This window comes from Doryrhamphus excisus, linkage group LG5 (assembly GCF_037039965.1).
Source record: "Doryrhamphus excisus strain RoL-2023G ecotype Guam linkage group LG5, RoL_Dexc_Guam_v1.1, whole genome shotgun sequence".
Classification (NCBI taxonomy): Eukaryota; Metazoa; Chordata; class Actinopteri; order Syngnathiformes; family Syngnathidae; genus Doryrhamphus; species Doryrhamphus excisus.
Genome location: NC_136361.1, coordinates 1796190 through 1823161, shown reverse-complemented (window position 1 = coordinate 1823161; position 26972 = coordinate 1796190). Strand labels below are relative to the sequence as shown.

The following is a 26972-nucleotide window of genomic DNA, read 5'->3' as shown; positions in this document are numbered from 1 at the left end:
GTCAAAATCACAGGCCGAGGATCGAACCAGCAACCATTTAAAATTTAGGAAAAGTCCTGAATGATAGCCAACAAAAATATTGGAGGAAAAAACACAAACCAAGAATGGTGTGAAATTTCCCCAGGATGGAAGCCCACACAGATTATTTTGTTCTAACAGCCGTTAGGTGAGTCTAGGACTCAGCAGCTTTTCGGTTATGGCTGCCAACGAGTGCACGCGGCGTAGCAAGATGCAATCCCGTGACAACGACGTGAAAGCCCTCCGTCAGCTCTCGTGATTGCACGGCGCTTCAATAATGCAGCCCGTGTTGTGTGATCCGCTTGGCTAATGCACGGCCCAACGGCGACTGCACAGCGGAGACCAGCCGGCATGCGAGGAGCCTTCTCTACGTCAGTGACTTGAAGTCGAGTGAATAGGAAACCCCGCCCACCAGCGCCGTCCATAACAAGCATATATATTATTATCCTCAGCCAAAGGTATTCTATACAATTGTGCATCACCTTCCAATGTATTTTTTATGAATGTAGTAAAGTGATGTTGGAATATGAGCCGCTCTCTATAAATAACACCAATGCCCCCCCCATAAAAGGTAGTTATTGTTATTAAGAATTCATTGCATTCAAAGCACGATGGAAGACAAATGTTTTGATTTGGATTGAACTCACTGAAGCATGGAACTTTGGTTTTTCTACATCAGAAATAAAGTCAAAATGTTGATAAAAAAAAAGTTGTAATTCAACAAGAAAAAGTCCTCATTTTCGGAGAATAACAATGAGGAAAATAATATTTCCGTCGTATACAGTTGAAATATTACGAAAATTATGTTATTTTAATAATAATATGAGTAACAGTCAAAATAAAAAGTTGTAATTTTAGGAAACTTAGGTTCAGAAACACTTATACAAAAATAAAGTCAGCTGTGGAGTATTAAGTATAAATATTACAGGAAAAAAGTCAACATTTAATGAAATATTGAATTAAAAATATATAAGTAGTAAATATGAGGAAAAAACAAGAACAAATAAAGTAATTTCTGTTTAAAATAAATTACCGGTAGGTTGCAGAAAAGGTTACATTGTTATGAGAATAAAGTCAAAATATAAAAGTCATAATTACAATGATGAAAATTAAAGTAAAAACAAAGTTTTAGTAGCATTAAGTTGAAATATTGAAGAAAAAGTTTATAAGTCAGAACATAATGAGAACTAAACGTCATATTTGTTGGTGGTACTGGGGAGTGCCCGCTCCCCCAGCACAACAAATCCTTATCAGTATTGTTCCATTATGAGCTCTTATCTCCATACTAGATTCCAATGAATTTGTCCAGATAGTTTTATGTTTTATGTGTTTATGTACAGTAAATGAATACAAAAGAAAACACCGCCCTCCCGTTTTCTTCTATTCTGTGAGGTTTGGCACACTTCCTGTGGCGGCATGCATTCCAGCAACCTGTTTATTTATCTTATTCATATTCGAGGGATCAAAGACGAGAAATCTTTCATCGGGTTTGCCAGCCCGGTGCTGTTATTCCATAGGCACATTTCACCGTAACCCTTATCTCCATAGAAGGTCCCCCCAGGATGCATCTATATTGAATTAGCGCACATCAAAGCCATGGCACGCGTCTTTTAGGATTAAATACTCTTTGAATTCCAGGACAACAAGCAATTAGCTCAACTGGCACACAGGTCGTTTCCATCCTGGGTCTTTTACGGATTGGAACATTTCAGCCTGAAGTTCAAGCAGAGCTGCTGTGAGGGGATGACAGCTGAGCAGGACGCATATTTAACTCTGTCAGTGGACCGGTGTGCGCTGGGGGCCTGGGGGGGGGTCCAAGCATGCCACTGTCACTGGATTACTCCTACTTGTCGCTCAGCCTGTCAAGATTGCCCACACCTTCCCACTCACCTCCGTGAGAAGGAATTGGTTGCTCCATGTGGGAGGAGTGGAGACCGTGTCCCACCAAATATGTCCAATGCTGAGCGTTTATGTGCCCCCCACCCCTGGATAGGCCCAGTTGCCTCATCTCGGTAAACGGGACCGTTTTGGGAAAGGATCCAGGCTTCCATTGCACAGCACCCTGCACACGTCCGTTGGACGACCCGCTTTTAAAATTAGCTGAGCAACCTAAAGTGTCCTGTCCCCTTCTTAACTTCTCCCCCTCAAACTCCCACTTCTTCGCTTGTCATTAAGCTGCCAATCAGCTCAGGAGAGGCTGGGGATCCAATCCATCAGGCTGATTGGTGGTGTCAGAAAGTAGCTGCAATAAGCATGCAGGGCTTTGCCAATCGCAAACAGCGTTTAACTGACACAGCTCGTTTGGCCATCATGATAATTACGCCAAAGTCCCTGTTCATCTCGCCTTTTAGTCTCCAGCACAGAGCAACCTGGACCACAAAATACCGTCCCCGTCCCATCATGACTCCATCGAAATATTTGTCATATGGCACCAAAATCTAATTTCATGTCCACGGAGACCAGATAGAACAGCAGGAGTAACGTCCAAATACGGCTGAGAGACGTCTACTTTAGTGTGAGTAACGTAGAAATATCGCCGCTATCGTTGATGGTAGTTCCTGACAAGACCCTGACCGCTTCACCTTCCTTTCTTCGAGTATCAATAAATAATATTTAGCATTTTGGGGTTTAGCTCACGACTCCAGTCCCAATCACTGACAATGATGAAAACCATTTTTAAAAAATGTATTAATTTATTAATTTAGTATCTACTGTTTGATCACGTTGTTGAACGCTAGCCCACTTCTCACATTTCTGTCCGATTTCCAATTAAATTCTAATGAGTTGGCGGATTTTCTTTGATTAACTTGAGTCGGGAGTAGGATGCGAGCCACTTCTCTATCTCACTCGCTCGCTCGCTCGCTCGCTCGCCCCACCAGTGCTGTCTGTCTCCCTGTTACGTCAATAAAGCCTGATGAGCCTTTTAGAACAGTATCAATATTTAACCAGCCTCCCCCATTGACTCAGCAATTACTGTCTCATCGATTTGAGGTTGATTATCATCAGCGCTATGATAGCCGTGTTGGTCAGCGTCAAGTGGCGAGAAAAACACTCAAGGCAACAATAATAAAGTCAAAATTATGAGATAATGTAAGTCATGATTATGTGATAGTCAAAATGCAGGGTATATAAAATTTAACAATAAAATTCTATACGTACTCCACTAAAATGTGCTATATTTGCACTTGTAGTGAATGCAATATGTTTTATTAGTGTTTTCTTATATGAAGTCCTTTGTGGAGAAGTCCTCCACATGCTTATCACCTGATTCAAGTCGCCTTGTCTATCTGGGGCATGTGAGTTTGCCCTTCACCTCATCCCGACAAAGAGGAAACAATCAACATTTTAGCATGAACAGCTTCTCCAGACGCCGTCTGTTCGGGTTTTATTGACGTCTCCCCTTGCATCCCAGTTTGATTAGATTGTACCCCATTATTTTCACACAACTCATCGTGGCTCGCATCAATTTTAGAGTCATCAGGAGTTTTTCCCTTGACAACCTCTTATTCGGTAGTTAAAAAGGTGCCATCTTACTTTGTGTCTTCCTGTACGACGGACCTTTCAACAGCTGCATTGTCGTACGCAAGGTTCAAAGATTACTGCTTCGGGCTGGGTTCCATTTCGTGTGGTCACTCGCACTGAAATGACAAAAGTCTTTTAAAATGGCAAGAAAGACTGAATAGAACGCAACCTCAACAGATGGAATTAACTACAAGCAGGCATGCGACATTGAAGACAAACATGCTAGTTTTACGCTGAAACTGTTCTGTTCTGCAGCAACCACGGACAAAATGAACCAGCCATTACGACTCGCTCAACGAGCTAATTAAATAATTAACTTAGACGCCAGCACAGTGCCGTCCCTCCTCAGATGTAGACTGCTTAGTAATTATTGGGATGACCAGAGTGGATGCATCTTGGAGAAACACCTCCATCCACGGCAGCAGGGATGGCGCAGGAAAACACGCCTCTTTTCTTAAGGAAGCGGAAAGATTCGGCTCTTTTTAAATAAGGAGCCGAACACTCTGGTCTCTTTTGAGAGAGGAAAGATCCGCCTCTTTCTCGGGGGCGTCTCTTTTGGGCAGCGAAGGAGAGCTAAACATAAACAGGAACATAAAGACCTGGCTATTTTTTAGGGAGCCGTCTTAAGGGAGCCAAAAGATACGACTCTTTTTAAGGAGCCGAGGCAAAAGAGTCGTGTCTATAAAACAGCTGAAATTCCCATCACTCAGCCGGTTAGTGTGACTGCCATTAATCCCGCCACTGACTGCTTTGTGTTTTACACGCCAGGCAGGATGTGGGATTGTTTGTCATCATGAACACTCAAGCTATAGAATGTTTTTGGAGACAAACGGAATCATTTCACAGCTTCATTTCACCCCCGTAACTTCCTGTAATTCACTGGTGTCCTTCATCACCCCCCACCTCAGTTATTCCTCTTTAGGAGTAATGCCAGGTTGCAGTGTCACATGACTCAAGTGTGCCCTCGATGGCAAGTGCTGTCATTTTAAAGCTTTGTGTTCATTTGCCCACACCGTAAATAAGGAGGACGCACCCGCAGGCACAAATAAACGTCCCAAGGATAGCCGCCGCAGAAAGAATGAAAATATTTACTTTTGGGAAGCAGGCAATAACAAGGTCACAAATACGGCACATATGCCATACACGGCTGTCATTAGGAGCGGAGCCTGAAACGGCAAAATCGGACAAAAACGCAGCTTCTTTAAAATGAAAGACATGTCAAACAGGAAGTTAGATTTTTAAATGTTAATCTTATTGATGAAATAAAAATAACTCCATGTATGAACAGATAAAGATTTTAATGAAGGCACATCATCACGTCTGGTGGAAAAAGCCAAGTGGATAAAAACGTGCTTTTATTTTTTGGCCCATTAGCTGCTGTGGTGGGTGTAGTGCTCATTAAGCAGTGATATAACGCTCAATCTTATAATGACTAAAGAACTGTTGTCTGGTAAGCACAAAAAAAACGATTGATTCGTAAGCAGAGGAAGGAGGTGGAGGGGTGGGGGGGAGAGAAAATTATAATGAGAGTGTGAGGGAGCAAACGAGGGAAGGAGGAAAGGAGGAAGGGAGAGGCATTTAGTTGGCAGACAGCTTCCTGATTCAGGCAGGCTGGGGAGCAGGCGGAGCTGTCTCCTTCCATGTAACTCATCTATCACTGCCTATTTCCAGGAGACTGACCCCCCCCCACCACACACACACACACACACACACACACAGATGCTGGAGTAGTGAGAATTCAATCTTTCCTTGCCTCACAGTCATCTGCGGAAATGCATTCGCTCACCTTTTGCAGCATTGCCCAAAAACCTGCCAATAATCATCCGCCACCGAGGCGGGCGTAGTCGGACTAACCGCGAAGAAGTGAGCTTGCCGCCAATCTGTGAGCCCCACAGGTAGATTAGGAACAATGGGAAGGAGTGTTTTGCCTCCTCAGTGTGTGTGTGTGAGGAAGACAAACATTTACCATGAAAACCATGGAGCCTCCACTCTGGTGATGGCCGATCGATACCGATGGAATCCAGACAAGCGTGATGAGAGCAAAAAAATATCAGTTCTCTTCTGGTTATTTTCACAAATATTTGTGTTTCAGTTTTTTTTTTGTTTTTTTTTGTACAGTTGACGCTAAGATTTTGTCACATTGTTGCATATTTTTGTACATGTAGGAAACCAGGACTCTACTTATAAATAGAATATTTTCATTGTTGGAGCATAGAAAACCTGTTTCTGACTTTATAAATATGCTTTTTTTAATATCATTGGAGCCCTCTGGACATGAAATAACACCCCTATAGTCACTTTTACACTCATAATACCCAACATAGTAACAATTACAGAAAATAAGACGTATCAGACATCAATAAGGCAATGTGGGCTCACACATTATTATTGTCTATTATTACTAACACCTAGTAGCCAGTGTGGAGTACTACACATCACAATACTTGAATGTGTTTTCTGAATGCCTTACGTGGGTATTTTACTTCATGCTTGAACATGCTTAATTTTGGCAATATTTGCTTAATGTGCATTTTGACATAAAGAGTCAGTTTAAAAAAAACGATCAAGTGAAGCCGCACCATGTATCCAAGGTCATTGCATTCTCACAGCATTCAATCGATTAATCAAGTAATAAAATAACCACTGTAGTCCAAATAAATCAATAAAATCCAGTAAAGGTGCTCACCCTTTGAGGAGGTTGTTTGCGGCGTATCGTCATATCGTCCAGAAGATGGCCGATGTTGTGCTGAGCAGTCAATCATGCGTCCCGCCACGGCCGCCACTTGCCGCCTCATTCCTTTGTGTGTCATGAGTGATGGTGACGTTCCATGGGCGGAGCCACCGCTGCACACCTGTCAGTAATGTGGACCAGCCAAGATCATCGACACACTCCTCAAATGTCTATTTCTGAAATATAGAATTTGCAATTAGTGACTGATCAAAAATTGAAAACTTTTTCCACATCCACAAAATCCACAAAAAAAGAGATGCACAATATCTTTCCTTTCATATCGATAACTTTAACTAAGCTTCTCAAGACGGAAATGGTTCAGATAAACTTTTTACAATGTAGACTTAGAGTGTAGTTTATACACACCCGGGGGTAAGAAGGGGGGGGGGCAAATTAGGATTAGACCAACTCTACCTGTTGATTTGTCCGCATCAAATATGACGGCACTGCACGGTGGTAAAGTGGTTAGCACGCAGGCCTCGCAGCTAGGAGTGTGGAGTTTGCATGTTCTCCCCAATTGGCCATAGGTATGAATGTGAGTGTGAATGGTTGTTTGTCTATATGTGCCCTGTGATTGGCTGGCCACCAGTCCAGGGTGGAACCCGCTTTTCAAACTTAAAACTCAACTCCGAACCTGACATTACTTCCTGTCTTACGTACTATGTCTACGAAATTGGGTAATAGAAGTGTAAAGGTGACTATAGGGGTGCTATTTAATGTTTCAAGGGCTCTAATGTTAAAATCTGTATTTGGATGGTTCTGTGTCTTAAATGTATTATTTCTCTTATGTATACTATATTGGTAATAGGAGTGTAAATGTGACTGTAGGGGTGCTATTTCATGGTAAGAGGGCTCAAATGTTAAAAATCATATAAAATGTTGGATGCTCTATTAAAATACCCTACTCTGAGGAAATTCACTTATCACAGCCATAAACGAGGGACTACTGCACACCGATCCAAAGCATCAAGTAACTCCCAACCACAGCTGCCACAATTTAAGACTAAACTCTTTACCTCTGGCCAACACAAGTTTGCTGATGTCCAGATTTTTTTGTCCTTTCCCTCCCTGCTCATTTGTATTCATTTGCATAATCCCTGCGAAAGTGCGATTAATAACTCCGGTGTGATTTGCATAGCTATGCCTGAAAGGACAGATATTCATGGAGCATAAAGTCCAGCAAGAAAACGACAGTCCCGTGTGTTTTAGCGAGGATAATAGAGGAAAACAAATTGTAGATGGACTTTTGTGTTTATAGACAACGCTGGACAACACTTCCTGGTAGTGCTTGGCTTATAATGGGGACATAGAAACTTAAACAGCAACAAAGATAATGATGCTCAGTCTCCATCGACACTCTAATATGTTTGATTTGATGGCTGTAGTTTGCAGTGGTTCTATCTCCACCACTACACAGCACACTAATGGACATTTGTTAAATCAATTATCTCTAATTGTTCTTAGAGCATCTGCATTAAATAGCATGTTAGTGTTTAAATGATCATTCTAATAAGTGTGTACATACACACACTGTACTACTTCATTATGGCAAGGTGATCATGGAAAAAAATGGTGAGCAGATAAGACTCTGGAGGCAGACTATGATTGCTTCAACAGTGACCCCTGGTGGAAGCAAATATGATGGCTTCCATCGTCGTTCAGTTTCCTCACAATATATTCTATATTTTAATAATATATTATATATATTTTTACCATTTCTTCTTTTTAGTTTTCCAAATATGTCAACTTTCTTGTAGATTTTCTCCTTGTAACATTTTGACATTATTTCAATAAGATTTTGACTTTATTCCCGTAATATTAGACCTTTTTCTCCAAGCAAATTTTCTCCAAATTCCAACTTTATTCCTTGTTTTTTTTGTTTGTTTCTCATAATATTATGACTTTCTTAAATAACACCAAAGTCAGCTGGGATAAGCTCCAGCATACCCCAACCACCCTAATGAGGGTATAGAAGATGGATCGATAAATAGCATCTATTCTTCTTTTATGCTACTAAAATGACACAACTTTTGTCCCTTAATATTTTGGCTTTATTTCTTTTTGAATTATATTTTTAGAATGTGCTGCAGACCACAAATGGCCCCCCAGCCGCACTTTGAACATCCCTGGCCCAAGGCAACAACCAGTAGGATGTTGCCGAATACAGACTTGTACATTTCAACCCAATTTGCTTGGTTTGCACAAGTGACCAATGGAGGTAGCCCATAAAAGTGTGGCTTCTAGCGCTGGTCAATGCATATTCATGCAAGTATTGTATGCTAATAAGAATCACCACGGAGGGTTTATTGGTCTACGTATCGGAAACGGGTTTGTTCAGCCATTGAAATATTCCAAACATGCAAGGATAAACCGTCCTTTGTTTTGTGAGCTTTAGGCGTTTGTGTTGTGTGACTTCCACACACCTTGACACACACGTGCATCCTCGCAGCCCCCGGGAGAGCAAAGGCAGCAAATGACAAGCCAGCAATGAGGTAATGACATTTCCGCCTGCATAATGTGGCAAAAGTCATCTTGCTGTAGCCCCAACAACAACAGAGATATCAGGCCGGCGCCGGCCGGCGCCCGGCTCTGTTCTAATCGGCAGGTAAAGCTTTCCCTGCAGCTCAGGGCCCAACAGACTAAAAGCTAAATAATTGAACAGGTGCAATATGTTCAGGAGGGGGGGCGGGGGGGCTCGGTCGGGGAATCGTCTCTGCAGTGTCCTCTGCTTGGGGAAAAAAGTCATCAAATGTTGGTTTGGTGAAAATGTCAAAGCACTTGGCTTACATTTGCTGGTCTAGGAACATGCTAGCGCCCGGGCTAACGTATGGACGTCATGGGAGGACGTGGCCACGCCTCTGATATTTATTCTGACATGAACACGTGTATCACAAACACGTCTTTGGGAATAACACTTCCTCATTCTGGAGGTGCATTCAGGGACATCTTTACTATATATGTACTGTATATGTGGTCTAAATCCAAATATCGAAATAAAGAAATACTTTAATCAGGATTTATGTGTGATTGGAAATCGGCAGAAAATATATTCCAAATATGCGAATGTATTTGAACGCAACCCTGAGTTGCATAATAAAGCGGTTGAAATGCGATTGAAACGTTGACGGTCCAGTTGTGGACCGCAGTTTTCCGGTTTCCTCCCACATTCCAAAACATGCTAGGTTAATTGGCAAATGCTGATCGGTTCAATTGAAAAGCGATTCAAAACGGTAAAATCATCCTGTCCGTGTTTGATTCCGGAATGCTTCATTTCCGAAGAAGAATTTCAGGGGCCACCAGCGAAGGTGTTATGTGACGATGACTATATTTGGCTTGTTCCGACACGTGCCTTTGTAAGTTCAGTCTGTTGCCATGACAACAAATCAGGATGTCACAGCACTTCCACCTCGTTTTACCCAACACTTGACAGCAATGCCGATTCCTGATTTCACAGAAATGCCCGCAAGTAATTCATCCCGGGAAAGCCAGAAAGGCAGGTGTGGGAAGGTGTGGTCTGACCTTGGGTCCGGTTACCGCTCCGGGGAGAGGTACGGACGGACGGATGGATGGATTCAGTGAGCGAGAGAAAGATTCGGCGAAGCAAGTGATGCACACTCGGAGCCACACATGGCGAGTGCCGCTGGGGCAGTCATCTGAAACAGACGCGGGCTCTTTATGAAGGCGTGACGCCGCCCTCTGACATAAACAGCACCACGGTGGTACGGCTACACGGATCTCTGTGGACAGGACAACAGGTAAATGGGTCAAAGATAAAGGCCTTGGAGAATTTGGGGGGGAAAACACCTGCTGTCAGACTGCTATGCATTGAACAATATGATTATTAATGTAAGAAATTCACAGCAGAAGCAATGGCACGCCTTAGTGTCTGGAAAACTACAGGCTTGTCTGTGCATGAAAAGCACGGTTTTCCCAGCTAGACCATGCTTCCAGTCGTGCCATATTCCTTTAAGAAGGCCCATCAAAAGAGTGATTGTGGTGCAGACCTCCACCGGCCTCAAAGAGGTGTCACAGCAAGCAGCAGTGTCAAAGACTTGTCATTGTTGGCTGCTTGAAAGCATGAAAAATACCCTCTCTGGGGATGAAGCTGGAAGTGTGCTGAAGAAAGAGCGTTTTTTTATGTGCGTGTTGGCCTTGACTCACTCTAGCCTGTTGCATCAACCCTTGTCAGTCCTCCAGACAATAGGTCCCCGTCTGCACGGCAGACAGATTTCACCTTCAAGGTTGACAACTATATTTTTCAGCTTGACAAGTGGCGCCAGGAGATCAAAATATGTGCCTTTATAAGTCAACTGACAACTTCTGTACCTGTATGACCGAGTACAGGGTGGGGACTTCACGTGACGCCCGACCGACCGACACACAGCTTCAGATATCTGCTGGAGGAGAGCACACCATGAAGAGAGGAGAAGTTTGGAGTTGGAAAATTCCTGCAATCTGGGTCACCGCCTGTCACGGAGGGGCGACGATGGGTCCCGCAGTCAAACCAGTTGAGAATGCTTTACAATAATTTGATGTTCTATGGAAGGGAAAAGACAGAAATGAAGTACATTAATATAAAAAAGCCCAAAGCTTGAATTTGGTAGCAAACGCCAAGCTTCGCCCGAGGCTGTGCAGGAGGAGGAGCCAACCAAGGAAGCCTACTATGATGCAGTATAATTCAGGCTTTACACTTCATGAGGAATCCTTAAAATTATATTTTCCGATAGCACACATAGTTTCAATTAGTTACATTTTCATTAAAAAAAATATCTGCAAATGTATTTACTATATCCCATAAATAAAAAATGTTTTGATGCAGATGCAGGCACACGCGGGAGGTGGCCATCATTAAGGTGTGATGTTTGGTGATGATCTACATTTGGCTCGCGGTGCCTTCAGTGTACTCCAGTTATGCAACTCACAATATAGTTAAGGGAATCACGTCGATATATGTATTATATCAGAGTATATACTTAATTTTAGCATCTCCATGACAACAGAGCAGAGTCCAGGAGACTGAGTGATGTAATGGCACGCACGCCAAGGTCCCTCCATGAGCACCTTCGGTGGTAATTATTCTTGATATAAGGATTAATATCCAATTTACAGCCGAGGCTGTGATGACTCTTGTTATTAACTTGGCTACAGCGGGGGAGAACCTTTTTGTTGGATGATTTCTATTCAATGATTACTTTTGGCCCAACAGATTGTGCTGCTAAGTTGACTCACCTCATTGATTTCCTTGTTAATATCGTAGCTGGAGCTCCCTCGGCGTACCGCCCGCTCTCCCTCTCTCTCCTGTAGGGTCTGGAGGTTCATAGATGCTCCTTACTGGGAGACTTTGCAAAAGTACACGTTTTAGAAGAGAAAGTTGAGAAAAGCTGATAAAGTACATGTATTATGTATTTATTTGTAGTCGTGATTACTAAACAAGTCATTAAAGGCATGTTTTTAAACTCCATCTGTCATATCGGTTCCTTACTGTGTGCCTGTAATTCCTCTGGTGGTCTTTCCAAGCTTATATAACAAAACATTTACAGGTATATTAAATTTACCTTGGTGAGAACTTGAGATTCATAAAGTGTGTTTTTCCTGCTCCTGTTTTTTTTAGCAGAATATTCCATTATCACCACCTACACAACTGGAGTGGAATATTAACCTAAAAATGTTTTGTGGCGTAACTATGTTAGTTAGCAAAGAACGACGGGCATCATAGATGAGCCACGCCGCTGATATATTGCCATATTGTACACGAACCGGAAAATGTACGCAAATCGAGGCAAACATTTCCAATGTTAACTTAAAAGCATGTTAACCAGGGCGTCTGCTAACCAAGGTTCCACTGAGCAGCCAAAGTATGAAAAAACTGCTAGTTCGTGCGGAAAACAGAGTAAACAGCAGGAGTGTCAAAAGATGTCACCAGATTAAAATTATTTTTCATTTAGAAAAAAACTGGGCACACGACCAGGGATGATAATAAATTAATAAATTAAAATGAATAAATGAAAATGAACCATTTAACACTTTCTTTCAGAATTGTTTACCTCAGCGCTGCTCGGTCAAAACAATCCAGGAAAAGGGTGCAAGTTGTAAAACAGCCACCCTTAGCGTTGCTGAGCCGGGTCCCAGTTGGGCTCCGGCTAATGATGCTGGTAGATGGATGGCCGGTCTCACTTCAGCCTCACTTTAGAGGCCAAGGCCAGGTTGGCCGTAATAAAAGCACAACATTTATTGACTTTTTATATTCAGACATATTTGTGTAGCTTAACAAAGGTGAAATATGCATCCCATAAGAAATAAGCTGAGAAACTGAACCTATTGGAGCACAACAGCGTCGTGGCGTAGCGTTGTTTGGCATGCGGCTCAGATTTTGCACGTTAGCCTGACAGAGTCACCCGGGGAATACTTTCCAGCTCTGCTGATCACTGGCCTGCACCTCCTGGCCCTGAGAAATCAACAGCCAGGATTTATAGATTTACCTTAGATTGGCTGGCCCACATTTGTACCCCCATAAATACTTTTACAGCTTTGCTAATGTCACTGTGGGGAATACGCAAGGTTACTGTGGTGGTGGGAGAGGCGCCTCAGACGAGTCACAAGAGGGAAGCTGGAACTTGCATGGAGATGAACAAGGTCTAATGTGGGAGTGTGAGGTTTTACTAGGCTTGGCTTTCCAAATATCTGCTGGAAGTTTGTTAAGATGCTTAAATAAACCTCCCCCTACTTAAAAAAGGGAATGACCTTGGTCCTAATTCTCATTCCAAGATGAATTATTGATGCACATGACTTCCCTTCAGCTTTAAATGCGACTCATTCAGACAACTTCATGAAACTTGCAGGCTTTAAGTGCATGAAATATGCATTGCAAAGCCATCACTTTCTTCATAATGAATAAGCGTACCTTAGAATCGACACGTCTGCCTTCCGAGTGACTTGGACTCCCAGGACGCACGACGGCGATGACAAAGTATTGTGTGTCGTCTGCTGTTTGCAACAAAAGGGGCCACTTAAGTTGCTTCCTGCATGACTGGAAGACAATTGGCTGAGGGACAGAAGAGGCGTGGGAGCGTTTAGAAAGGTGCTCATTCATGCGCCGTCAGCTCATCAAAACATGACATCAAGCAAAGGTGCTTTTTAGAAAATCAAATAATTGGATAAAATATACTTTGGTAAAATAAATCAAATGTATTCTCCAAAAATATTTTTTCAAATGGTGTCATGATTAATATTTTACAAAAAAACATCCTAATCACTGCCATTGGCTGGCAACCAGTCCAGGGTGTACCCCGCCTCTCCCCCAAGCAGGGATAGGCTCCAGCATACCCGTGACCCTAATGGGGATACACAGCATAGAAAACGGATGAATGGACATCCCTAATACTTTATAAATATGATTTTAAAACGGCCCATAATTTACCCATTTATGTCCTTATGCTTCACTTAATGTTTTTTATAAAGTGTTGAGATTTCGTACTCTCTTCATTGGTCCTTGAACATACCAAAGTTGCTGTGGGATGCCAAAGTTACATTTGTATAGTATAACTTGTACACGATGACCCCGATTCCGTCTGTTCACGGTTCATCATAGTTGATCCTTCATTTGGATTTATACTTAATTAAAAAATCACATGAATAAATAATAAAATTGTATAGACATATTTACGCCTTACATTTGCTGTGCATTGAGCATTTAAACGAGCATAGTTTAACCCTTATCCCTTAAGTTGGATTTTTAACAAATGTTGTGGAAGATCAGACTTCAGCTTATTTTTTTCTGGAAATTCTCCCTCGCCCTCAGTGATCTTTGCTGCAGAGGCCATTGTCAGTCTGCAGCAAAGCGCCCCCGACATGGGCATATAAGGCATGTATTTATCATTTAAAAGGTAAACATTCACAATAGCCATCCATTTGAGAGGCCCACAGGGTCAAGGGGATTGCAGCAGCGGAGAAAAAGGCACTTAGACGAAGCAGTTTATGTACTGGCGTGGAACACAAGTTAAATGGTTGTCATAATTGCTTGCATTTCTCTGAGATGCCGTACTGATGTCAGGGAGGCATCAAGTACCTTCAGTCTATTGAAATGTGTTTATTAACTGATAATGCAAACTCCTTGTCCGTGCATTTTAATTGCGGCATAAACATCACATGCTGGTCTGAAAAGGTGCAGAGCCAAATCGGGTTTTTAAGTATTGCAGTTGCGGTTCGCAGTGTATGGAAAAATCCAAAATATTAGAACCCATAAAATCCTATTTTCTTTTGTTGTTCTAAATACTACGACTGAATGACCAAAATGTGTGACGTTAATTTAATGTTTCATTAGACGTTAATGGGAAATGGATTCCATCTATCCTCCCTTGTTTTATGCCGCTTATCCTCAATAGTGTCGCGGGTATGCTGGAGCCTATCCCAGCTGTCTTTGGGCTGATTTGAAAACCACTTCTCTGTGTAGACGACCACGAATGTACCAACGTACAGTTAGGAAAAATTTGCGCACACAGTCGAGCAAATGGGAAAATGCAGTCGCACTTTATCTCGCTTTACTTTAGCATGATGACTGCACAGGTAGACATTGGCTGGCCACAATAAAAGGCCACTATATAATGGGACAACCTGAAAGTCGGAGCTATGGTTTTCAGACAAAAGGAGCGGAGATCAGTCTCTTGTTAAATGGGAGATTAAAAAAAAAGCGCTATTCTAATGAGGAATATGCAGCCCCAGCAACAAAGAGAGCAAGAGCAGCGCATACATCTTCATCGGAGTCTACTTACAAAAGGTTAGCGTTCATCTTGCTCAAATCTTACCTGATAAATTCCCCGGTAACCCAATATTTCCACAGCAGGGGAGGGCACATTTGTCATCGTTGGGATGGCGGGCGGAGTCGGCCACAGATGGAGACCCCTCTCCCCCCCCCCACCATGCGAGATTTGAGGTATGAGCTGCAGGTCAGACCAGATGAGCACATGTGATGGATGACCCTGCTGCTTTGGATCTGAATCACAGAAATGTAATGAAGCACACGGGGAAAAAAAGCTGCAGCACAATCCTGCTAGACATCACAGCGTTCACATCGTGGGGAAAATGCTAAGTAATGATCAGATGACAAAAACGTCTCAATCTCAGATTTCAAATGAAAACTCACCTTCAAAAATCTGTTGTTTTACTCTAAATGAACAAAAGACAAACTTGACTGCTTGTACACCAATAGACATCTAAGAATGTTTTCTGCATGCTTTGAATGGGAAAAAGTACACCATCTTGTGGACAAATTCTAATGTAGCAGTATAAATGGAAATATATACGGGATATTGAAGTAGTAGAAAATGAATGACTGAAAAACAAAGGATACACAAAAGGCCACACCACCACTTCCAGTACCTTGTTGGCGCTTTGTATGGCGTTGTGGACTCCTATGGAGCCGCTACACATAACCTGCACAGAAAGCTTTCTAGATCTTCCAGATTGTGCACCTCTTTCCGCAGTGTTTCCATGGACTTCCTGCTTCCGACCCCGACGGTCTGTTTAGTCCTCGAGGTACCCTACTGCCCCATGATCGGATCACACCGGCGTCAGCAGAACTCTGTAAAAGCAAGCAGAACATCCATCTGCAACCCCCCCCTCACCCGCCTTCTCTAATATTGAAGATCGAAGAAGACATTCCAAACTTTAATTCCTCTTCAACAGCCACGCCACCCAGTTCATTTCCAGTCTTACCCATCAAACCCACCCCCACCCACAGAGGACAAAAACCAATTTGATTTCCAAATCCTCCGATTTCTACGGCTGCTGAAGGGGAAAGTTCACTCTCCGAGGTTTACTCTCATAAAGCGGGTTTGGTGAGGCGGGATTGTAAAGGTAAGCTTAAGCAGTCGCAGCAATTTCCCACGCACTTCACTTCCTTTTCTTTTTCTAACTGCCGACCATCTGCACAGTCAATCTCGTACTTACCTGGAAAGTACCGTGGAACACGGCATGTGTGTGTTTTTGTGTATGATTAAAAACGACATGACCTCACTTTAATAAAATACTATTTTTTTATTAAATAAAAGATGAAGAGGACATCTGACGATCATCACCTGAAATTCAGTGAAACGAGGTAGAGAATATTTTAAAAACAACATTTCAGCAAAGAGCTGGAAAAACAATGGCACAATGTCCTTGTAGATTTAGGTCAATGTGCTTAAAAGGTCAATGCAACATGTTCCCTTTCTTCCACAAATAGAACTGACCCCTTTTTTTCTTTTGGTATTTTCTTTCCAAAGGATATGCTCAAATAAGGATACAAATGGTTCTGCTGGCCCACAAAATCAAGCCTTGGCATCTTGAATGAATAAAGTATAAACACAAACGCAAAACAAAGTGTTACTACTATGTACTTTTGTTGTCCTGACAATTCTGGAAAAGAAAAAGAGTGCATCATATAGGGTCACTTGTATGCCTGCCAACTATTTGGGTACAAGTGTACTTTATTATATTCACTAGGTCAAACACAAATGGGAAACAATGCAAGAAAAATGTCTCGATTTGACAATCTAATCAAGCCTTGGCTCTATTTGCAATGGATGTGTTGACATCTACACACATGGCTCACGTAATAGAAACCAACCAGCCTTCATCACTCACGGTGCAACCAAAAGCAGTAGATTTCATACTATGTATAACCCACAAGTCATGCTGGGTAACCCGGGGAGAGGTTTGGTGCGGCTGCATTGTGTGTTGCACCGTGAGCAAGGTCGGCGTTTGCTTCCATGCGCTCCTGTTGGTTATTGAAGAGTGAGTGCGGGTGTAAATGTCAAGCTGATTCAGTGCAGATAAAGAGCACTTCCTCAAACAAGCCCGGCTTTGCCTCTGGCTGCTTGCTGTGCAATTCACGCTTTGCACCGTGTGCTGCCTGTCAATACGTTTGCAAAAATCGGGAAACTTCAATAAGAGCAGCAATGAAATATGCCAATATAGTTCAGACTCCTGTTGATTCTAGTTTAAAATGGACTTCACTTTTCATTGTCATGGAGACAATAAAACAAAACAAATAAAAAGATTCTAATAAACACAGCATATTTCATTCATGTGAAATTGAAACCCAACGTCTATTCTAGCAGACGGCCACTATTTGAGGAAATTCGATAAATTAACACGTTCATCAACAACTATATTTACAGTCAACAGATGGTTTTGGAATTGCACATACCTGGCCAGTTTAGCGCTGCTTTGATCCTTTCTTGGCATCTGTGGCGTCTTGCTTTGGCCTGGCGGATCGAGCAAATTGCTGTGATTTGTCGTCAAGGCCCTTAAACGGATTACCAGGAGGCGAAAACCTTTCTTTGACTATTCCTAAAGTCAGCAGCCTCGATCACGTCGTGTGTGGAATGCCCTGTTTGTTTAACAGGGTACAACGTTTTGTCATCGTTTGGCCACCGTACAGGTTTTGGATGCGGCAAAATGCTCCCAGGTGTTGAGAGTCCTCCTGTCATCTAGTCTCTCTTAGAGAGGAGGAAAACAAACATGCACGCCCATGTCAATTTATCAAGGCCGGCAAAGGTAGTTTTAATTAAATGGGCAGTTAATTGATTTGATTATCATGACAGGCTATGGTTTATGTACAATAAACTAAGGACCACTCCTCTCTCACCATTAAGCTGTGCCCAAGTCCTGTTACTTAGGATTAGTCTTAAGAAGGACAGAACATGAACATCTGCAATGATTGTGCTGCGACACCAAATATGAGCTGTTGGTACGTTCCATCAGCTCTCATGGAGTAGCACATACGGAGTGTTAGTCTGGAGGTTAAAAAAAGGATACAACCACGAGGGGTTTGTCGCAGAGAACGTAGCCGTTGGTTTCCCGCAGGGCTTTCTCGGCACTCTGCTCGCTGGGAAGTCCGACAAAGGCCTGCCCTTTCATGCGGCCCTCCTTCATTAGCAACACGTCGAACCTGCCAAAGAAACAGGCAGCGGGGGGACACCTCGTTATCACTTGCCGCTAACAAAAAAACGTCCCTTCATCCACAGCAGACACAAGCAGGGAGCCTTGGAAGAGAACGTCTGCTTGGTCAACAACAGCGGTTATTTTACCATGAATACGGGAACAGGAAATGGAAAGGCTTTACATTCTTTGCAATTAAAAAAAAAACAAAGCAGATCGTGATGAGATGCAACCACAATGATGCTCTAACGCTTACGTGTGAACCTGTGGAGCATGTTCAATGAGTGGATATGGGTATTTCATAATACTACAGTTATTTTGAAAATATGAAATGTTTTTAAAAGAATTGTTTCCGCAATTAAATATATTCCTACAAACTAGTCGAGACTAAATCAACAGCGCCTCGGTTGTTCTGCATCGGTTCAGCATGCTGTAGAACATGCTTGCACCGCTGCAAATAAGTGCTCATGTCCAAGTATTGCATCGGATTCGACTGCTGGTGTACCTAATGATTTGTCCTCACAAGTGATGCGTGCGTGGCTCCACCCTGAAAAGAGGCTGGCTTTGGTGTCCCCCGGTGGAATATTCACTTAAAGCACTGCTGATGCACCAACATAAAAAGGCACCCCCCCCCCCCCGATCCGTGTGTCAGGGTGGATCCTTTTTTAATAACGCAACACCAAGTCAGCATGAATTACTAAAATCTCTCAAGAGAAAGTGACAAATTGCTTGAGTCAAAAATAGCGGCCGGAGAGGATGGGCTGCGTAAATAGAAAGGATTTTTTTTGCTTCTTCAGCTCCCATTTGATCAAATCAGTCTTAAAAACGTAACGAGAGAAAAGACACCTACATATTTCGCTCGGTTTCAGACAAGGGATCGATGTATCTCCCGTAGATGTACTTTAGGTCCTGGAAGACAAATGATGAACACAAAAACAATAAATAACAGATGCAGCTAATTATGGAATTATTTTACCCTGACATTCAACAACACGACAATGTGATGACTTCAGCAATAAACGCAGGCAGTGCATGCAGAGGGACAAACAAGTGGGTCGAGCCGCAGAGAACAACCTACTTTCTCTTCCACTTGCTTGGCGATATTCTTCACATACAGCCTGCAGGTCGGCTCACCCGGCTCGTAATTCTTAAACACAGACATCCTTTTTATCTCTGTTTGCAAAGAGGGAACAAAGTTTGAGGTCATATTTGAGAGTGTGTGTGTGTGTGTGTGCGCGAGTGTGCCTCTCATCTCGCATGTACCGTCTTTCGACAGGCGTCCTTTCTGGAGTTCTTTTCTTGAGATTACATCAGATGGGAGATCCTGCTCTTCGTCGCTGTGCTCCTCGCTCTGCTGGGATGTCTGAGTGCTGGGGTAGATCTTTCCGAAACCGACCGCATCCTCCACGCCGTTGTTGATGGCGGCCTCGCTCTCAGTTGTTTCTGAAGGGCGCACTGGTGCCGTTGAAGGAGCAGGTTATTAACTTATGCAAGAAGGAGCCCTTTATTCAATATGGAATATTTAGTCCAAATAATATGCATAATAATGTAAAAACCGCATTTACAATGTTTTCAAGCTATGAGAATATTCCATTTAGAAATAAGGAATCCTACTTTGAGGAAATTCACTCATCACAGTTTGGTGTGGATGCAATTCATCACAATAAACGAGTGCCTGCTGTCATGAAGATGTACACGGTTGGGGATACAGTAGTCAAAAAATATCATGGCATCAAAAATGGAGTTTTCTGTTGTTTGTTTTTACCCCAGGGCATTGTGTGACAAGGACAACAAGTCGTAAACCTACACTGGAAAGCCAAAATCTCATGACAGGTGCAAGTGCGAGCTTACTCGAGTGACACATGTTAGTACTGCTGCTTATCTAGCCCGTAGCCTCCGTCCTCTTTCATTTAAACGACTTGTTTATCGGACAAAACAAGACTAATCCAAAGCCACCTGCCATACTTTATCTTCCTCCTCTATGCCTTACGGAAATTTGCCATGTTTGACTTTGAGATTTGTTTTACTTCTCTGTGGAGTTTGCCGGAGAGTCGAGTTGTAGCAAGCAGCCAGATAAGGTGTCAAAATATATAAATAAGAAAGAAGGGGCTGTGGGGCTGGGGGGGTGCACAGCTGACAAGTAACACAGACGGTGCCCCCAAATGACATTTCGTCACGCTGATAATGGCAACACCTTTTTGGTGCGACTTTCTACTGTGATATATATTGCTGCTACAACTTCTCACACAGCCAACACTAGTACTATATCTAGCTACACACACAGTCAATTAATTCCATAATTTATTTGGTTAATTGATTGATAATCACTGATTAACTGCTGAACCAGAGTATTATTATTATTATTAATATTAAGAGTATAGTGGAGGTCTAAATGCGGAAATAAAGCCTTACCCATGGCTTCCGTCTGACCCGGTGTACTTGCTTCCACCCTGGCTGCCACCTCTGGAACTGAAATGTGGAATTCTATTTTCTTGGATCCAGCTGGGTTAGGCTGCTCAAACACGTCTGATGGCTGCATGACTGGAGCGCTGAAGACAGCAGAGACAATCGCCACATCCCTGAACAGACGCCTCTTTTCAAAAAAAAAACCTGCAATAAAAAAACCGGCTCCTGCACAGCTACACTGATTTTTTTTTGTTCTGGTCAACCGAGTCAATTCCCGGCGTGCCGACATGCAGTCGGGAGACAGCGGGCCCCCGTGCTCGTATACTTCCTAACACAGCTTGAGGTGTGCCATTAAGGGAGTATCTGCATCCGACTGGTCTTGTTTTCATGACAAATATGTTACCTGGAGGTGTTTTTGGCCTTTATATATAAAAAAAAACAGCTTTGTACCTTTGAAGGTCAGGTTTGGCCACGTAGAGGAGATCCTTGATCTTGGGCTTCTTTCTCTTGGAAGATGTTTTTTGTCTAAGGGGTCTCTTGCATGCCTGGTTGACCAGGCCCATCAGGCGAGCAATCCTAACATGAAGAAGAGATAATCAGCATATGGCCGAGGTTCTTTGGCCCCTCAATAACAACCGGTCGCATTTCTTGAAATACTGCAACAAAAAGCATTTCTGTGAACGCACACAAGGTGGTGCTGTTCCATTTGCAATTACATGGCCAACGTCTCAAACGTCTGAGTGTTAAATGTTGGAATAAAGGCTTTGCATCTTGTGTGTGTATACCCCCCCCCCCCCAGATGCTCTCCCCACCTCTCCTTGTCTTCATCGTCTCCGCTCTCGTACTCTGATTCTTCATCCCCAGACGTGCCCATCTCTTCGGCGGGCGTAGGTGGGAGGTCAGGGGGGAACGGAGGAGGCATGGGGATGGGTGGGGCGGCAGGCAGAGTCTCAAACTGCAAACGTCATGCATCATGACTTTGCTTATAAATGCTTCTGGTTTCAACGAACAAAGAAAAGAGGCTCACCAAAGGGGGTCTTGGTGTGACCGGTCCAAACGGACACGGTAAATTCATCTTGTTCATCAAATGCAGAACCTGGAAATGTTCAAACTAAATCATTGCTGGACAACAGAGCATCAGCGCCTCCAAACAGACTGCAAAGTTTGGAACTGTGATTCTAAATGCACCGAGGAGAGACTGGGGCCATCGTGAGTTCAGACCCACGCTGTTCATGCTGCAACAGCGCCACCCAGTGGCCGACGCTGCAAACAGCTGCCCTGAAAATCCACATCAGCCAGCTCCCAGGGAAATGTTAAATCCATAACTCATGCTTCCCACTTAGTGCTTATTATTAACACTGCTAATATTGAAATTCAAAAAGGCAAATGTTTGCTGGATGATTTTTCAAAGGAGGAGTTCAAAAGGCTCATATTTTCCTTTTATAATGACGCCTCCCAAGGCTAAAAGCACTGACATTTCATGCTTGTTTTGGTGACAAATCACCGCTTTTGGCATCAAATTTAAACAGCGAGGAATATGAACGGGAAAGCTCCAAAGGCTAAGGATTAATGGAAAAGGTTTTACTCACTTGAACATAAAACTTGGGCACACACATGAGGGTGTGTGTGATATTCGTCAGAACAATATTGGAAGGAGGTGGGTACAAATATCTCAAGGTGGGATTTGGGTGATACTTCAGCCTGTAAGAGAATACAATTGTCAGTCGGAGACAGTTGAAAGGTAGCTATAGAAAATACATGTGTTCCGTGTGTGTGTCAGTTTAATTTTTTTTTATTGAGGCATTCTTAATTTATCACATTTGTTAGAAAACATAACTTTATGGGTTAGAATCTTTTGTCAAAAATTCATATTTTTTTTGTAAAGTAATTTTCTTTGTACATTTTTGCAAAAACATTTCTGACAAAGTTTTGTTTTTAGGTATTAGTACCAAAATTCCTAATTTTTGTCTTCACATTATTTGCTCTTTAACTCAATTGTTCCATTTTTTCCCCCCGACATTGTCCCACAAGCCAATAAAAATGACCCCCAGGACGCACTAGGAATCCCACTGTGTTAAATGATGGCTTAGTGTTTGAGCTAAATATAGTATTGTTTCATCGACATGTTTCTTCTGTGGTTAAAATATGCATTATAATATTGCATCTGTTGTTTCCTCCAATTAAATTGTGTGTTTCTTACTTAAAAAAATGTATTACAGCATTTACAATATTTACCCATCCTCACCCAAGACTTGGAGCCACGCCTGTCTCTATAAGAGGAACATTTGGCTGCTTCGTTTCCCGTTTGGTCTTTGCTTCCTTGTCAAACTTATTACTGCTGGACAAAAAAACACAACAAATGTCACATCATAAAGCTCACAAAGGTTCGACCCTCACTGCAGTCACGTACCCGTCCGTAACGGGTGGATCCTTCAACACTGTGATATTATCTTGGCCTCTTGCAAACTCCACGATAAGCTTTCGATTGAGAATCTCCAACTGATGGAGCCGGGTGAGAGCCTTTAGAAGAACAGTATGAGTCAATTAGAAGCATTTCCTTCCTTCCAGTGACGTCATATAGGGACTCACCTTTTCTGCAGCTTTTTCACTGCGAAAGGCCGCAAATGCTGCGTGTTTCTGTGGAAGAGAAAGATCTGCTCAGAATGGACGCAAGCATTCAAAGAGTCAGTGAAGCAGATCGTACCATGCGGCCAAAGTTGGAGAACACTCTGACGGACTCGGCTCCAAAATACTTGAGCAGGTCCTCCTTCTCATCCTCAGTCAGCTCGGCTGGTAGATGGCGGACCAGTAGAGTCTTGCTGCCGCTCTTCTTGACCGGATCCTCAGACGTGTCCATTTGTCTGCAGTTCGGTAAGCAGCTTTATTAAACACCATCGCCATTATTACCACAGATCCGCATCATAGCCAATGGACAAGCACAATGGAAGGATGGACAATTAGCTTTGTGCTAAGCTAACACTAACATAACAGAGACAATTGGCGAGTTTGTTTACATTTTTTACCGTTTCGCCACCATTTCTCCATCTAGACCACTTTCCGACACATGCAAGCATTTCATAACAGAAACATTACTTGAAGCTCACCTTTATTTGGATGTTCACTATAGTTTCCTATAGTATCGTGCTGGGGATGAAACAACTTCCGCCCTTTTCTTCTTTTGATAAAAAAGACGTGAGTGATAAGCAGGAAATGCAGACAGTCGCCCTCTTCTGGTCATATGTGGAACGTCCATGCCAATGTCCCCTTTTCACGTTTAAAATAACACATAATAAAATAAAAATCACAGTTTTGTTTTATTTATTTTTTGAGTACATATAATATCTTATCTTTGTTAAACGTATGAATGGATACCATGTAAGTGTTTGAGTACGTTAATGGGTGAAGTTTATTTACATGTGTTGTCTTCATCGGAATAGAATTTCAATTCCAGGTTTAGGACTCTTTAGACTAAAAATCACAATGCCCACAAATTGCATGAAAGGTACAGGAAGTAAAATTAAATTAGTGCGGTAAAAGTGACTGAAATGTGCTCCCAATTACCCGTCCAGGAAAATCAACGTCAGCACGTTTATGCTGTTTTTGACCAGCAGGTGTCACCCTCAGCACATGAAATATCAGCTGCAGCAGAAAGCCACTTGCTGCAGGACACAGTCAGAGTCAAATATTTTTTAAAGCATGGTAGGTCACCTCCAACACGTCAGGTTAGAAAATAAGGCACATCTGAATTATGGTATTGTTATCAAGTCATTTTTTATGAAATTATAAATGAATAGTAGCAAAACAATTCATTCAGGTTGATATGAATTCCACCTTTTCATTGAGAAGTATTACATCTTACATCTCATCTACGAACCTTCTCATAACCATCCCCTACAAAATGTCTAACACTTCTCAAGATGCCTCCAAATTCCTGGTCAAATGAGGCCTTTTCTTTGAGGAGCGACGCAAGGGCATTCCTCATCAGGGGGACACAATGCCCCCTTTCACTGGGGCCTGACTCTGAAATTTCACAGGTGAGGGGAGGAACCGTGGACACTCGATCCTCCTCCTTGCCTTCCGACGTAACGCGCCGGAGTGAGAAGAGTCGGCAGAGATGCTGAAGGGGAGTGGGGATGTTGGGAGAGAGGAGAAGGAGTCCGATGGAGGAGTGACAGAATACTACACAATTTAAGTAAGACGTCTTTTGACGCAAAGCGAAGGCACGCTTGAATGGGTTTGGTGTGGAAGTTCAAGGGGTTCCACTGTAACGCACAACACTGTCTGGACAATTTTTGTTCCTATCCTAAAATGAGTTCCTGGAAATGAGTTGTTGCCCCTGGTGGAGGAGTATCTCAGGATCTTGTTGGGGCAGTCAGACAGCATCAGTAATTCGGTTGCTGTACCAGACCACAAAGGTGGAGAGAGCTGAGGTGGAAGGTAAAGCTCTTGAATTAACGGCCAGTCTACGTTCCTACCCCAACTTACGCTCATGATATTTGAGTGGAGACCAAAAGTGCAGAATCACGGATAAAACCGGACAATATGAGTTCCATCCAGGGTGGCAGGACTCACCTTCAGTGCTAAAATTAGGAGGTCAGTTTTGCCCCAGGTGGTTCAGTTCCAGGATCTAGGGTTCATATAAATGAGGTAAGGATGGAGTGTGAGGACCATCGTGGTGAAAAAAGTTGAGTTCCTTGGGTGGTTGGACTCGGCCTTAGAGGTAGGGTGTGGCGCTCGTAGACCTAGGACACGCTGGAGGGATTATGTATCACAGGTGCCCTGGGAACGGCTCCGTGCCCCCCCCCCCCTCCCCAGTGGAATTGGAGACTGGGAAGTCTGGGCCTCCCTTTGATCCGGACCTGGATGGGAAGTTGGGGGAAAATGAATGAATGTATTTGCCACCACTTAAAACATTTGGTTCTCCATTTCTCAAGTCCAGCTGAGTTTTTCACTATTTCCTGTCAGCAATATAGGCTCGCGTCCTGATTGGCCATCGGCCCGTTCCACATGACAATCATGGAGTCCGTGACTCAAATAGAGAAACTGGATCTTTGATGATAAATACTGAATATGTTAAACATTCCCGATTGTCAGTCTTGATTTTTTCCTAAAGTTGTAGACGGTATAATGACTGAACAGACCCCCCCACCCCACCCCACCCCACACCATAGGCAGTCTTTCAACATCATCATTTGGGATGTTGAGCTTGACATGATCTTTACAGACGTATGCTGCTATCGTGCTTGGTTATGGAATCTGTAAAGGAAGGGAAGGGATTCCTGTATTGAACAACTAGAATAAGAAAAGGCTTTTGTATTACAGTAGTTTCTCAGGGTCTAGCAATAATTTCTGGGGGTCTCGCAAATGTTTCTCAGGGTCTCGCAATAATTTCTCAGTATCTGCTAATCGTTTCTCAGGATCTCAGTTTCTCAGGTTCTTACCAACGTTCTTTGGGTTTTGTATTACAGTCGTTTCTCAGGGTCCAGCAATAATTTCTGGGGGTCTCGCAAATGTTTCTCAGGGTCTCGCAATAATTTCTCAGTACCTGCTAATCGTTTCTCAGGATCTCAGTTTCTCGGGTTCTTACCAACGTTCTTTGGGTTTTGTATTACAGTAGTTTCTCAGGGTCCAGCAATAATTTCTGGGGGTCTCGCAAATGTTTCTCAGGGTCTCGCAATAATTTCTCAGTATCTGCTAATCGTTTCTCAGGATCTCAGTTTCTCGGGTTCTTACCAACGTTCTTTGGGTTTTGTATTACAGTAGTTTCTCAGGGTCTAGCAATAATTTCTGGGGGTCTCGCAAATGTTTCTCAGGGTCTCGCAATAATTTCTCAGTACCTGCTAATCGTTTCTCAGGATCTCAGTTTCTCGGGTTCTTACCAACGTTCTGTGGGTTTTGTATTACAGTAGTTTCTCAGGGTCTAGCAATAATTTCTGGGGGTCTCGCAAATGTTTCTCAGGGTCTCGCAATAATTTCTCAGTATCTGCTAATCGTTTCTCAGGATCTCAGTTTCTCAGGTTCTTACCAACGTTCTTTAGGTTTTGTATTACAGTAGTTTCTCAGGGTCTAGCAATAATTTCTGGGGGTCTCGCAAATGTTTCTCAGGGTCTCGCAATAATTTCTCAGTATCTGCTAATCGTTTCTCAGGATCTCAGTTTCTCGGGTTCTTACCAACGTTCTTTGGGTTTTGTATTACAGTAGTTTCTCAGGGTCTAGCAATAATTTCTGGGGGTCTCGCAAATGTTTCTCAGGGTCTCGCAATAATTTCTCAGTACCTGCTAATCGTTTCTCAGGATCTCAGTTTCTCGGGTTCTTACCAACGTTCTTTGGGTTTTGTATTACAGTAGTTTCTCAGGGTCTAGCAATAATTTCTGGG

General features: G+C 42.9%; 1 protein-coding gene and 1 long non-coding RNA gene across 5 annotated transcripts in view; both read right to left on the bottom strand.

The window, feature by feature from the left end:
• The window catches only part of LOC144898460 (uncharacterized), a 30274-nt gene extending 17737 nt beyond the window's left edge, over nucleotides 1-12537 (bottom strand). Inside the window, exons 1-6 of the long non-coding RNA XR_013627333.1 lie at nucleotides 12316-12537; nucleotides 11501-11610; nucleotides 10598-10808; nucleotides 9791-10008; nucleotides 6227-6447; nucleotides 3553-3656 (exon numbers count right to left, since the gene is read on the bottom strand). This is a non-coding gene — a long non-coding RNA (uncharacterized LOC144898460). The remainder of the gene's footprint in view (nucleotides 1-3552; nucleotides 3657-6226; nucleotides 6448-9790; nucleotides 10009-10597; nucleotides 10809-11500; nucleotides 11611-12315) is intronic.
• Nucleotides 12538-16298: 3761 nt separating this feature from the next.
• Nucleotides 16299-23822, bottom strand: rnpc3 (RNA-binding region (RNP1, RRM) containing 3). Of its 4 annotated transcripts, none has more exons than XM_058059995.2 (16): nucleotides 23701-23822; nucleotides 23301-23457; nucleotides 23186-23233; nucleotides 23007-23116; nucleotides 22842-22934; nucleotides 22186-22297; nucleotides 21624-21692; nucleotides 21409-21551; nucleotides 21047-21172; nucleotides 20603-20739; nucleotides 19454-19645; nucleotides 19269-19363; nucleotides 19041-19099; nucleotides 18068-18200; nucleotides 17457-17534; nucleotides 16299-16589 (listed from the first exon to the last, which is right to left on the bottom strand). In XM_058059995.2, exons 2-15 carry the CDS (start codon nucleotides 23451-23453, stop codon nucleotides 17466-17468), a joined length of 1539 nt encoding a protein of 512 aa, XP_057915978.2. In that variant the 5' UTR covers nucleotides 23454-23457; nucleotides 23701-23822; the 3' UTR covers nucleotides 16299-16589; nucleotides 17457-17465. The 4 variants fall into 4 exon arrangements, with proteins under 4 accessions (XP_057915978.2, XP_057915981.2, XP_057915980.2 ...); XM_058059998.2 differs by having other exon boundaries at nucleotides 19454-19633; XM_058059997.2 differs by having other exon boundaries at nucleotides 22842-22931.
• Between the last annotated feature and the right edge of the window lie 3150 nt (nucleotides 23823-26972).